Source organism: Aptenodytes patagonicus, chromosome 4 (assembly GCF_965638725.1).
Source record: "Aptenodytes patagonicus chromosome 4, bAptPat1.pri.cur, whole genome shotgun sequence".
In the NCBI taxonomy this organism is placed as follows: Eukaryota; Metazoa; Chordata; class Aves; order Sphenisciformes; family Spheniscidae; genus Aptenodytes; species Aptenodytes patagonicus.
This window is the reverse complement of record NC_134952.1, coordinates 16,829,114-16,843,907: the sequence shown is the minus strand read 5'-3', so window position 1 is coordinate 16,843,907 and position 14,794 is coordinate 16,829,114. Positions and strand designations below refer to the sequence as shown.

Below are 14,794 nucleotides of genomic sequence, written 5' to 3'. Positions count from 1 at the left end.
CACATCTTCTCTCTAATTGTGCGACATATAAATTGCCAAATTAAATTATGCCAATTTTTCCACTTAGCAGATTGTTCTCTAAGAGCAGACATCTTATTTAACCTTTGCCATCTCAGAGTTAAAGGCTAACCTAAGTTAGTCACATAGATGCAGGTAATGTGAAGAGACAGGTACCTCCTGATTCCTCCTTTCCTAAAGTAGGTGTCATCCAAACAGAAATTTACCCCACCTATTTCTTTGCACTGATGACAGGAGAGCTAGCAACTAATTTAGCCTAGGCAATGATCTGAGCTTTTAGAGATTAAAGTCAGGTAAGATAAATTTTATACTAATACTTGCTGCTGCGGGAACAATCTGCGTAGAGGAAAAATCTCCTTACACCTCATCCAGCAGGTAGCTGCTGGATTGTACCAAAATAATTATACTCAGAATTGAGGGATATAAGCCAAATGCCAAATAATCCAAGACACCTTTTTCTTTGTATATATTTACTATTAAAAGATATGTGTATAATATGTCTAATTATTTTTTCTTCCGCTTTAGGTAGTAACTTTCATGAATTGATCTGATGTTTGTAGCTAGGACAAAACCAGGTACCAGAGACTGAGAATTTCGTGAGAGTACTTGGAAATTTCTTCATGCCGATGTGAGGAAGAATCATGCCTCTGAAATTCAGAAATACTGACACGACCTCAGTTTGACTTAAGGAGTTACGGGGAAGTGAATATAACCTCTAAATGCTCTCTGAGCTGAAGTCTAAATAGTTTATACTGAAAGGAATAAATTGCTTCTTGAAAGCAATGTATTACTCATTGAGAAAGATTGTGGTATATTGCTTTCTCAACTCTATTTTTCTCCTGTTTACTCTCATGTGTTATTTCTTGGACGGGGTTCATCACCTACTGAAATACATATGTGAAGTAAGCCACATTCCCACATAAAACTGAAGTTCCTACTGACCAAATTGCCTAATACAGCATCAGTATAGTATCCTGAGTATGACTTACCTGCCAGTGGATAAATTAAACCAATTAGTGAAAAGTAAATTATTCAGTAAATGTCTTAGTGAATGAATATGAACTGAACTAGTGGGTGACCTGTGGAAGGTAAATAAAAATAAAGTATTATATGAACTGCACCAACTAATGAAACATACTTGGTAGGGAACAAAATAAGCTGCTTGCCAGTTTTATATATTTTTGCCTATCCCAAAAGTACATAAATGGTGTTAGGTAGATTTAAAAAAATTTGAAGAATGTAGATAATGTTCTCAGTAGTGATATCCATTAGTAAGTATTTCCTCTATATTGTCTGAGCGTTGTAAAAAATTCTTTAGGACCTATTGCTCCTGAAAAAATTGTACAGCCAAAACCATATGGACATGAATACCAGTAGTGAAGAAAGTGAAGGTATTTATTCAAAGTAACATATCAATTTGAAGATGGAGTTTAATGTTTAATTAGTTATCTATGTTAAGAATGTTCAGCAATGGAACATGTGACTGACTTCTTCCTTGATGTCACTCTACCAGGTATAAAGAAAGCCTGAGAGAGTAAAAGGTTGTGGGGAGCTATTTTCTTTCAAATAACTTTATTTTTACTTATGTATATTTACATACACATATCCCAAGTAAATATATATATTTTTTTACTTATGAATCTCAGGAACACTAATCTTAATATTGTTTGAAGGTTTCCTGGTGGTCTCAGGTTTGTATAAGTTCTTGCAGCCTCGATCAGGAAGCCCAAGAGTTGGTGCCGCAGCAAAGACGCTTTTCCTCCTGGGATTTTCTCCTGGTGATACTAATTTCTCTCTGCTGACTGTAGGCAAAGTCTAGATGATTAACTTGGTCTGAATGCTTAATTTTATATGGCATTATGGCATGTGTAAAATGACGTATATATTGCGTAGAAATCTTTGATTAATTTCAAATTTAATCCCAAAGAGATTTTGCTCTTTGTTATCCTACATCATCTTGAAACCAAACCAGACCTTCCCACCTACTGGTGTAAATAGTGGGAAGACTTCAGCCCAAGATATTTTCCATATAAATTCAAATTTAGACAGAGGAATACCCCTGATGAAATATCACGTCATCGAAGTTGATCTATTTTCAAGTAAAATAATAGCAATAGCAATGATTTACTTTAGGATAATATCTTGAGATCCTGAATGAGGGCAGGGACACATGCTACTTGTATACATATGTTGTCCATACATATAGTAAAAAGATTCTTCTTGCCAAAACCTATAGGAATAATTCAACAGAATTACTTATTTTTAACAGTTCTTGCCAAAATATAAACTGTTCAAATAACTAAAGAATCCAAATGGGAAAACTTAGGGAAGCTAAAATGACTTTTCTATGATTGTACAAACATAAATCTAAAATTATTAAGTAAAGGGAAGCAGTAACTCTTGGTTTACTTATTCCCATGATGTCTTTGTCAACGTAGGTGTGGTTAAAATAACTCTCTTGTATTTAATTCATTTTTACAAGATTATTACATGGAAGTTCTTTGTTTTTAGTTAGGATTGCAACCAGGAACATTTCACTATAAAGCCCTATTTTTTCTCTATTCAATTGTGAAAAATAAGTTTAGTCTGAAAATTTCCAGATTTATTATAACTACCAAATATGTTTCTGTAGAGTCTGAAGAAAATCGGTCATACTCTTTTCTTAAGTTTGGCTTTATAGGAGATTTTCTCATTCCAATAAAAATTGACTTGTTACTCCTAACATAAACATTCTATTGATTCATAATGTCATAAACCTATTTCCTTTTTTTTTTACATAAACATGTAACTAAATACTTCTACTGGTTGCTTTTGCTGCATAATACGTATTATAGGTCCAAATCTGCATCTGTTGAATTATGCTTCCTGGAAGTCTTGGGCCTGATACGATTATCTGTTCTGTCCTGTGGAATTTCAATGCAGACAGCACTGAGCAATGCCAGTAGTCTTTGTGCCTCGTATAGGCACTGATGGCCGTGAAGCGTTGGCATCGATCATTGTTGTAAATGATGATTGGACTGCATTTTGCACTCATATTGCACTTAATTTGCAGATGTATAAATGATTGTACAGCACAGTGATAAACTGAATCTGTAAGTGTTCTCTTCCATATTTTTCACAGGAAGCAGCCCTTGTATAACACTGATAAATTAGATGTCTAGTTAGAAAAATAATCCACTTTTGTCTTCTACCACACATCTCTCACTGTCAAATAAAATAAGGGTTGTACAGGCATTGCCACTTTGATTTGTGGACAGGACTTTGCACCTGTTCACTGCATAAAGCAGCAATCATGTACTCAAAGGCACGCATGTTAATGCATGGGGAAATGAGGGCACAGATACAGGGTGCACAGATTAATGTTCCATACATAGCTGTAGTGCTAACATTTCCTCATTTTGCAATCTCAGCGGTATTTTTGTGTAATTTTATGTGGTTGTAATTTTCTTAATTAAGTCAAGTACACAGAAAAAACCCAGAAATTTCCCTCCACCTTGGTCATAAATAAAGTGGGAGCAGGAGCTGTGCAACACAAACCACTAGCATTTGAAACCATCTGAATAACTGATAAAGATAGTGGGTTCCTGTAAACCTGGGATGAATAGAATAAGATTGTAAATTCTTGGAAAGTAAGAACACCCAATTAAAGATTGCCAGTCTTGACTTAAAGATGTTAAATGCTGGAGAACTCATGATGTTCCTTGGTATTCTTACAATGATTGATTACTGCCACTGGTAAGATAGAATCATAGAATCATAGAATAGTTTGGGTTGGAAGGGACCTTTAAAGGTCATCTAGTCCAACCCCCCTGCCATGGGCAGGGACATCTTCAACTAGATCACCTTGCTCAGAGCCCTGGCCAACCTGATCTTGAAGGTTTCCAGGCATGGGGCACCCACCACCTCTCTGGGCAACCTGTGCCAGTGTTTCACCACCCTCAGCGTAAAAAATTTCTTCCTTATGTCTAGTCTAAACCTACCCCCCTTTAGTTTAAAGCCATTCCCCCTTGTCCTGTCGCAACAGGCCCTGCTAAAAAGTTTGCCGCCATCTTTTTTGTAAGCCCCCGTTAAGTACTGATAGGCTGCAATAAGGTCTCCCCGAAGCCTTCTCTTCTCCAGGCTGAACAACCCCAACTCTCTCAGCCTTTCTTCATAGGATGGGTTCCTCATTTCTGGTGGGAATTGATACAGTTTCTCACAGGTGGATCCTGCTGTGCTGCTATCTGATAGAAGAAAGTGCCAGCTACTAACAGAAATTTTACCTCCAGATGGGTACCTGCAGGCTGTGGTCAAATCACCTCTTAACCTCATTGACAAGAAAAATAAATTGACCTTGTTATATCTCTTGTGTAATCTGCATGGGTGGAATTACAACCTTTTTTTTTTAATTTTCCAGTAAGTTTTTGAAACATTGACAGAAGTAGCAGCTTTGTAAATAACTACTCCTTACTCCTAAGTCCATTTATCATACATCCAAAGGGCTGTAGCAACAGCCTACTCTGATGACTCATATTTAGCTGATTATCCATGAGGTCCCATGTACCTTTTCCAAGTTCACTGATTTCCTGAATGCGTTTTTTTATCTTGTGTATGACCTACATTTATTTCATTGCATTTGGCCATATTGGAATATAAGTAAGTCTGCTTTAATGATGTGACTCGGTTTGTTCCATGTAATTTATTCTCATTACTGGTTACTGTTCTATGAGGTTTTTGGCATCCATAATTTTCTTCTGCAAAAAGTTTATATTTTCTTCCACATTTCTCATGAAGATACTGAATAGCATTGGAAGAATAGCATACCCACTTGGAATTACACTGAAAATACCCACGTTGAATACTGACTGTCTATCTCCAAGTTTTCAAATCTCCCAGTTTTTAATTATTTTATATGTTTAATACCTTTGTTCTGTTCTTTTATGACTGTCATTGGGCAGTCAGCTAGTACAAATCTTTATGTATTTATTAGGAGGTTAGTTAATTATTAATATAATTTGTTGGTGTAAATATCAGAGGGGACTGTCCTTGTGACCTGTTCAGCTGCATCCTGAAGCATACATCCCTATTTTATTCCTCTTCTTTTTTAAAATCAATGTTTTCTCTGTTTTTAATATATTTCCTGTCTTAAAATGACCAAAGATGATATTGCCGTCAGTTGTTCAAGTTTACTTTAATGTCATATACAAAATATCCATTCTACATTGCAACTTAATATATTTAATATAAAATCCAATGTACAGTATCTTAAATTTGTTTAAATAGATTTATAAACATAACTTTCAGGAGGAGTCAGTCCTGGAGTGATGCAGTCTTTTGTTAATTACAGTTCCTTTTGATATCCCTGCTGTTCGGTAAAAAATCCAGCTTCCAGAAGGATCCTTATGAGCGCAGATTTGGTTCCTATCAAAGCAAAAATAAACTCCCAGATTATTCTTTTTCAACTTTGTGTCCCCCACACAGCTAGATAACATCCTGTGCTGGGGAGTCCAGTTTGAATGTCATTTGACATCATCTGCTTCAGGGCTCATCTGCATCCGATAAAGCGTCAAGGTAATCTGTATCAACGTATAAGAGAAATCCAGAAAACAAACTGTCTGCCCATGTTGGATCAGAAAAGAGACCGTTTTGGTCAGTGTAGAAGATCTCAAGCCATACTTCGTCTTCTGGCTGAAGGTAGATTACTGTGGATCCAGAAGCTACATCATGGTTGCCTGTGTTCGCATCAAACGTCTTTATCCGGTACTTGCCATTGTGAACCAGCCCAATCGCAAGATGCTTGTTTGCTAAGGTGATATCATAAGAAAAATAATAAATCCCTGGGATGGCACAAATAAACTTCCCTGTGGAAGGGTTGTAATGCTCCCCCTCATTGAAGAGGACTTTATTGAATACAATTGGCAGTCTTTCCTCTGGGTAGCTGGTGGTGATGCCAACAGAAAACGCAGATTTCAGCACTATCTTTCCACACTTACAGACCCCTGGTGCCCCTGGCTCTCCTCGGTCTCCTTTATCTCCCTTAGGTCCAGGTGGTCCAGCTGGACCTACTTCACCTTTGGCACCAGTCAATCCTCCAGGTCCTTTTTTACCACACTGACCTTGGTCTCCTTTCTCTCCAGCTGGTCCTAATGGCCCAGTCTTTCCTCTTAAACCTTCAAAAACATTTTAAGTTAGTTAATCATTGCACATATCATCTCAGTAAATGATTGTGTGGGCTACTGTGTGTGCCTGAACAAACAAGAAATACACGGTCAGAATTTCAAAATACTCCAAAAATACTTTCAAAATCCTCTAGTAAGTTTGCAAAAGGAATGGCAGGTTAGAACAGAGGACCGGGCTCCACAGCCCGGGGGCCCTTTGTTTCTATATTCCTACTTTTCTTCATACCTCTTGATTACACATTGAAGAATTTTATGCATAACCAGTCCATTGCTGACTGAACTATGGGCACTGCTGATGGGAAGGACAGCAGCGTGGCTACCTATGTAATGATACTTGTGCACTAAATATCTCTTACTATTCGGGCATTTTTAGTGTGTACCTAAATACCTGCTAATCTTTTATTCCTGGCTAATGACACAAATGAGACTATTTATTTGACACCACACATGCTTCATTTTTCCCAAACTTTTTCTTAGCATCTATGCGCAGGAAGGCTATGCATTTACATTTATTTATACAGATTTCAGTATATGCATATTAGACATATCTAAAATATATCTGCCTATTTTCTTTCTCTCACTATATATACATGCATCACACTTAAACCCACATAGGCACATACACACATTCATTGTGTGTGTGTATATATATTATACACTGTTATATATATATGTATAACAGTGACGATGAAAGGTCTTACTTTGTTGTACTACTGTGTTAGATGACACAAATATTCAATACCTGCACTCCCTTTTTCACCTTTTTCTCCCTTCCTGCCATCTCTACCATCTCTTCCTGGAAGACCAATGCGTCCGTGTGGCCCCGGGGATCCGCCAGCTCCGGGGGGACCTGCAGGGCCTGGCAAACCAGGGATGCTACAGATGTATCTGGTGTAGTAATTTTCTCCTTTGAACTGGCTTTGAAGAGGTTGTTCACTTGTGTAGATGGCAAAACTTGTAATGCAAAGCAACACAATCATCCTTGGATCTGGAAAAAATACATACGAATAGGACTATTTATGCACATTTTGGCACTCTAGTCAAATGGAGATGGCTCTGAATATGCTAATAAGTGTGAGACTGCGGTGCATTATGCACAGGTACACACGCAGAGATCAACCTGGGATTTCTGCATTAGCAGAATCCATGTAAGAGGCAAGGAGGAAAGTCTGTCAGGTTGGACCTTTCTCTGGTCACTGTATATGTTACTGTATGTCTTTCAAGTAGCCTGTAGACTGACATAGTATAACTGGCAAATACCAGCTTTTTTGGACCAAATTTTGACACGTTAAAAAAAGAATCTGGATTTTACAATGCAAAGTCCTTTGCTTGCATAGTTTATTTTGTCTTTGGGACCTGTATAAACTTTACGGAGAAAAACCTTGCTGGAGGGAGTTACATCTGTGCTAGGAGGATGTGCCCATAGGAGCAGTCTTTTCTAGTGAGGACAAAGCCTACACCACCATTTCATTTTGAAATTTGCCCTTATGGTTACAAATGAATCTCTGACCTGAATAACTGCAGCAGAAACTTGCTGAGCCTGCAGAAAGGATACCAGTAAGAGAGCTACAGCTTCAGTGCCTGGTTGGAAACCCTGATGACCACAGCACAAATAACCGCTTCACCCTAATTGGTAAGGTCGAATCAGGCAGCTGCCCTGTGGGGAATGGATGGAGTGTGAATGGGCTGCTAACAGGTTGGGATTTTTAAGCCCGGCTTGGACTGTCATATGAAATGAACTGTGCTGCAATATCTTGCAATAAAATTGTTTAAAGCTTTATATATGGTATTTGGGTGTTTTCATAAACAATTGAATGTAAATTGGATTTCTCTATTCCACTATATACTGGGAGACTAAAGAAAAACACTGTACAAACAGTAACATGCTGAGGAGTTGCAGTACCTGATGTACAAAGGTGTCTTAAATTAGTGTTGCATTAACAGAGAGTCAGTCATGGGTCAAGTGAGATTTTGCAAGTCGAGCTGTTTTTTCTAGTTCCCTTGCTGGCTTCTCAGAAGACTTGTGTGGGGTTTTTTGTTGGAGATGTCCATTCCTTCAGAGCTAATTTACAGCATTCAAGGAAATCAGAGTCCACTGGTTTCTGTGGGGAGAAAAAGAAGAAATGGAGTGGGGGATTCAGAAAAATATATGTGTGAAATACCATCTACCTTTTTTTACAGTGAAACTCAGATTCATTCTCAAACTCACAGTTAAAGAAGTTGCAAAGTGAATTAATCTAGAAATCATTGTTCCCACTCTCTTCTCTGTGATATTGACTGGCACTGACTGATTGATTTAAAAACCCAAACTGTTACATTTATTTGCAGTTCATGATAGTTCAACTGGTATATGGCATGGTCAAATCTATTCAGCATGGAAAAAGACCAGCATATACACATACACATACACGTACACGTACACATACACAGTCTTCATGAAGAATCTTTTCTATTTTACAGAATAGAAGATTAGAAACTGTCTTGGTATCAATGGCAATGCAGAAAAAAGCATGTAAATATTGTAGTTGGAGAGAAATAGCGATGCTCAGAAATTCTCTTCAGTGACGTATATTCTGCTTTTCATATTAAGCATTTTGTATCAAATTGGCAGAAATGAAACTATTAATTTTGCTGTCATTTAATAAAGCCTTATGGTACAGTCAGGCACAACAGCCTCCAAGAATGGATTAACATATGAATGCTTGACATTATAGCAGAGCAGCAAATGATAACTCCAAGGCAGTAGTTAGGTACAAGCACAAACTTCACAGCAACATTTGCTCTGATGTAGTACTGAGGGTACCCAAATGAAGCTTGTGGATTTTCACAGGACTTAAATCAGGGACAGCAAAGCTCTCTGCAGAGAAGAGCAACTTTAAGCACTTAGCCAGGAGGGAGCAGCTTGGAGGGAGTTCATACCTAAGACTGCATATGCATTTTACACAAAGCTGATGGATAAGAAGCAGACATGACCTAAGGATCAAGGACTGGAACAAAAACTGCCCTTTGCCAGATGAAAGTCTGAATCAGTAGGCTAGATGTTCCCACACTGTGTTGCACGTAACAACAAGCCAAGCAAAAACAATCTCAACAACTGCTGGTTTTGCCTATGTCCAAGATCTTTCACAAATCAGAGTAAGAGCCCTCACACAGCTGCTCCTGTCACTGGCTGGCCAGTAAATTATTGATGCGTGAAGCTGTCTCCATCTCCCAGACCTCCCCTGCTGTTCTTCTCATGTGCCTACAGGAAATTAATTAGTCTGGGGCATGTGTTTCTGCTAAGGCCATGGGAAAAAAGTCATTTGGGGAAGGTGAGGGGAACGGGGTTGAGATGGGGATGTGCCTTAGATGGCTGGGGCATTGTGGTTGGAGAACCAGTTTGGGAAGGAGAAGGCATAGAGGGGAATATGTGGAGCTTTCAGCTATGGGTTGGGGGTCTTAAGGAGTGATGGGGCTGTGAAGCAGAATGGTGGGACTGCAGGAAGGGGAACAGAGCTGGGATTGGGAGGAAATGGTGGTAACGTTCAGGTGATGATGTTTACAGTCCTGAATTTAGGCTTGGGGGGAATACAGAAGGCTGCTTCCAACAGTGATACCCAACAAATGACATTTGGGAAACCACGCATTAGGCCGCAGAATCAGGACTTCTCTTGCCCTTTGACTTCAGACTTTTGCGTATGTTCTGCGTAATGGTCCAGTTTTAAAAGGAGGGGTGGAAGGCACCTCTCTGTTATTGCAGCAGTTGCTTGGAAAGTGTGAATCTCCTCAGACCAAGGAAGGATGTACAGCGTTGAACCCATGCACTCTGTTTCCTGGTGAGTGCTCTAAAAGGTAAATTGTAATGTTAGAAGTGGATGATAACATATGGCGATGCTTTTGAAATTTCAGGCTGAATTAGGAGGCCAAAATCAGAGATTTCAGTTCACCTGGGCTTATGAAGTTAGAGGATGGAATAGACCTCCCAGATCACTTTCTCAGGAGTCACCTAAGTTGCAGAGAAATACCTGATCACAGAGAGTTAACTGGTAGGCAGAAAGTGAGTCATGTTACACTTTGGACCTGGCTTCTGGTTGTCCTTTTCAGAGAGACAAACTTTTGTCCATAAACTGGTGTAGGAAACAAAGTCATTTATATATGCCAAATAATTTTTCTTCAGGGAAAAACAACATTTGAGGAGCTCATTCTTTTTTCCAAATATTGAAAGCTAGAACAAGCACATGGTATTCTTGTTCACAGCAATAACAATCATCTTCATCAAAACCATCACCAAAAATAATAATGAGAATGATATGAACACAGGGTTAGAATAATGTTATTCCAAGTTTAGAAAATGGCATTTCAATAGGTTCCAAATCCACTAGGTAGAGCAAGAGTGCACGCCAAGGCATTCACTGGAAGGCGATAGGCATGCTGATCAGTTCTAATGTGCAGTGATTTCTGGAACAGCTTTTCTAAGTGAGGGTGGCAGATTCATTTGTTCTGTCACTGTTCAAATTGCACAAGCAGCATAATCATTGCCCTTGTGCATAAACCCAAAAGATCATCTGATTCATTCAATATTGGAAAAATACTAAAAAAGCTATTCTGGACCTAATACCTTGTTGCAGTCTGTTAAGGTGACAGATCTAAAGAAGCAAAAGAAGCATCAAAAGAAGCGTGGCCAGCAGGTTGAGAGAGGTGATTCTCCCCCTCTACTCCACTCTTGTGAGACCCCACCTGGAGTACTGCGTCCAGCTGTGGAGTCCTCAGTACAGGAAAGACATGGACCTGTTGGAATTGGTCCAGAGGAGGGCCACAAAAATGATCAGAGGGATGGAACACCTCTCCTAGGAGGAAAAGCTGAGAGAGTTGGGTTGTTCAGCCTGGAGAAGAGAAGGCACTGGGGAGACCATATTGCTCCTTTCAATACTTAAAGGGGGCTTATAAGAAAGATGGGGACAGACTTTTTAGTAGGGCCTTTAGCAATAGGACAAGGGGCTTTAATCTAAAAGAGGGTAGATTCAGACTAGATATAAGGAAGAAATTTTTTGCAATGAGGGTGGTGAAGCACTGGAACAGGTTGCCCAGAGAGGTGGTAGATGCCCCATGCCTGGAAACCTTCAAGGTCAGGTTGGCCGGGGCTCTGAGCAACCTGATCTAGTTGAAGATGTCCCTGCCCACGGCAGGGGGGTTGGACTAGATGACCTTTAAAGGTCCCTTCCAACCCACACTGTTCTATGATTCTGTGATTCTATGATTCTATGATCTACCTTGAGAAGATACTCTGGATGTTACATTGCTATCGAAGCTAGGTGCTGGGCAGAGGGTCTTTAACATCAAGCCTTTAGGAAATCTCACTTCATTACTAATATACTCAGACTATGTCATTAACATTTTTTTAAGCTTAGGAATTAAGGGATTGTAGAAAATGCCCAGTTTTAAGACTTCCTGCTATATGATCTAGTCTTCTTCCCTTGTCCAGCTATGCAGGGCTTAATTCTAAAATTTTCTAATTGGCATTGTTTTGAAACAATCCTAGAAGATTTCCCATGAATCTGTTATAAATAAAAGCCGGGTCAAAAGCCAGTAATTATTAGTCATAAGTTATCCTGGCTGTGTTCTTACTTTTGTCTTTCCTTGCTAGCTTTGAATTCACTTCCAATACATATGCACAACTATTTGAGGAGGAGCAGAAGATGTGTTTTAACTTCCTTGTGCAGAAAGATGTAGATGAGAAGTAGCGATGCTCCTGGGCCTTTTCTGTCTGCCCCACTGGCAATGGCTTAGTGGTGCAGAACAAGATAGTCTATACATGCTCTGGCTTTCCAATAGCAAAGGCTCATACTACCGTACTACCCATACTACCTCACATCGCTACCTTGCATCCCCACTGTGGGATGTACAGTCCTTCCCCAGCTCTCCCACCCAGGAGCGCTGTGGTAGGAGAAACAAGGTGGAGAAGGAGGTAATAAGTCAGGATGAGAAGCAGAGAGAGACACCCTCACCAATTAGCTTGAAATCTCACGAGCTATGCCTGTCTTTTCCCTCTCAAAACATGATCCACAAAAATCAGCTGTGTCCACATGCCTGAAGGGTCCAAACCTGACATTCAATTTGCCACCACCACTGACTTTTCTACAACGCCTCAGAAACAGTGGCTTGCAGTTTAGCATGCCACACTCTGCAGTTTCTTTGCACTGTATGAATTTTATGCTATTTAAAATACAAGTCTTAATTATGGATTTTTTCCCAGGTATTTTACAATGAGCATTCAGCTTCAGTTGGGCACAGGTTTACGCATCTCCCAGCTCGTATTGTGTTATGGGGACTATGCTGGACTTCCAGAGCTCCACCTGTAAGACCATGCCTTACTCTAAGGAATTAAGACTGCAGCTGGCCACCACCACACTCCTTGGGTTAGCTACACAATGCAGCAATCTTCACATGGCTTTACATTGTCTTTTCTTCCCTTGTATAAGAAAGGGAGAGTGACCTGACACTTTTTGAGCAGTCTGAACTTTTGATTCCCAGTCCCAGAATGGCTGACGGTGCCCAAAGGGATAGTCAGCCTGTGGGAAGGAACATTAGCTAAATATTTCTGAGAAAACAATCCTTAAAGGCCTTATTAGCAATGCTGACATTTAATGGTCTCACTAACTTAAGTTTGTACTCAGTCATGTTTGAACAGTCTCCTTCATAACTACATTGAATGCAGTCAGATTCTTCAACCATGTCGCAAGCCTTCACGGAAAATAGAGCGCTTATAATCAAGACCAGAAGTTCAATGTGTCTGATTTTCAAAATATCAAAGGAGTGGGAGTCATTTTGTTTCTCAGTGTCTGACTTGAAACATAGTCTCTCTTTCTGGTTCCAGCCATTCCCATTATTTGGGAGTGCCCTAGAAGCTGGTCAAAGCGTGTTATCAGTGAGATAGTCTGACTCAGATGGGGGGAATTTTAACATGAGGGCTGGCAGGCAAAGCGGTTTCACTGCCAGCTGTACCAGAACACACAAATAAATGAAACCTGACAGAATTTGTCTTGACAGAGAGCCGAGAAGCTAGGCCAGTTGCTTACAGTTGGCAATTAACATGGATACAATAATATGTTTGCTTGCAATGTAGTGAAAAATGGCCAGGATTTAAGACTCAGGATACAAGTGTCCCTACAGCTCGGGTACAGGCTTCTTTAAAAGGTTTTTTCTATGTCCTTAAAATAAAAAAAAAAAAGAGACAGGAGCCATAAATCACAAGCTGCCTTCAGGGATGATCTGCAATTTGCAGGGTTAGTTATGAATCTGAACTGGAGTCAAGCATGTGGAAGTATGTAGGCATCTAAAGATGTGGATAGATGCCTAGAGCAGTGTGCCCATCTCCCATGGAGTGCTTTTCAGTTCAGGCAGGCTTCCTCTTTTTGGTTCCTCCCCAGCCCTTGCCAGGAGAATTTCTATCTCCTGTCTTAGATCATTCTGCTTTACCAACCTTGTGATGATAGAAGAGAAATGGAGAACAGACTGGGAAAACCATTTTGGATGGCATGGAAAGAGGAAAAACAGAGGGCACAAAAAGTAAATGTCAGACTGCAAGGCACATGAGGACAAACAAGAAAAAAAGTCATAGATTATTGCCACAGGTCGTAGGGGACGGACTTCCACTGCCTTGTGCCTTGTGCTCACTTGTGTTCACACCTGGGCTTTGTGAGCAAAAGTCCATAAAGAGCTCCTATCATGAGAGCAATCGCTTTGCACAGGGGTGAATGATGGGGACCAGCCAGCAAAGTGAGCTCAGGACACACACAGAAAGAACAACTTTGGGAACTTCGCTGGATTTCTGGCTGAATATGTTCTAGTCCCTGAGCATGGCTTCATTCTCATCCCCTCAAGGTAAATGTCATTTATTAGATCACGGACACCTCTGAAGACGGATTCTCCTTCACCCAGTTGCTCCCTTGGTGACAGCATATTGTACCAAAGAACAGTGTTCACCATTTGAAAAGATAATCATCAGAAGAAAGCTTCCAGACCCTGAAAGGGACACTCCTCCCCCAGCACATTGTTTTCTTCTGGAATTCATCCAATGGTATCACCCAGGCAATGTGCCTTTCTGGGAACCCTGTGGAAAAATAGGCATCCAGCCAGGGACCACATTCTACATCAAACTAGGCAAAGACCAAAGGAGCAATTTAAATGCTTGGGCAGGACTGAGGTGGTTGATTTCCCCTGAAGCAAGCTGGGGAAGGCTCCCATAGACTTCAGTGCCAGAGGAGCAGCGGAGGCTGTGACCTGGGGCAGGGAGCAGCTATGTTCAGCTGAGTGGCAACCTCTTGTCCCTGTTCTGCTGTACATGGAAGAAGACATCTGTCCGGGGCTTGACATGAGTAAATTTTTCACAGTGCAAACAGTCATAGGTAAGTTAGCAATATTTTTATGTATACAAAGGGTCTCTCTGCACTGCTGTTGCAACACAGCAAGCCATCAGCTTTCCCGGGAGGGGAACTGGAAGTTTTGCCTACATGGGCAAATCCCCAGCTAGAAATGGCTTGCTAAATACTGTGGTCCCTTCAATCCAGGTGATATTGTGAACAGTCCTTAACATACTGGGGAGTGCAAAGGTAGGATAAAGTATAAATTTTATAACTTCA

General features: G+C 40.2%; 1 protein-coding gene across 1 annotated transcript in view; it reads right to left on the bottom strand.

Annotated features, from left to right (window-relative positions):
* Positions 1–5,177: 5,177 nt before the first annotated feature.
* The window catches only part of C1QTNF7 (C1q and TNF related 7), a 36,998-nt gene continuing 27,381 nt past the window's right edge, over positions 5,178–14,794 (bottom strand). Inside the window, exons 2-4 of the mRNA XM_076335962.1 lie at positions 8,080–8,278; positions 6,919–7,164; positions 5,178–6,167 (exon numbers count right to left, since the gene is read on the bottom strand). Of these exons, the coding sequence (XP_076192077.1) occupies positions 5,536–6,167; positions 6,919–7,156 (870 nt within the window). The 5' untranslated portion in view covers positions 7,157–7,164; positions 8,080–8,278 and the 3' untranslated portion in view covers positions 5,178–5,535. The remainder of the gene's footprint in view (positions 6,168–6,918; positions 7,165–8,079; positions 8,279–14,794) is intronic.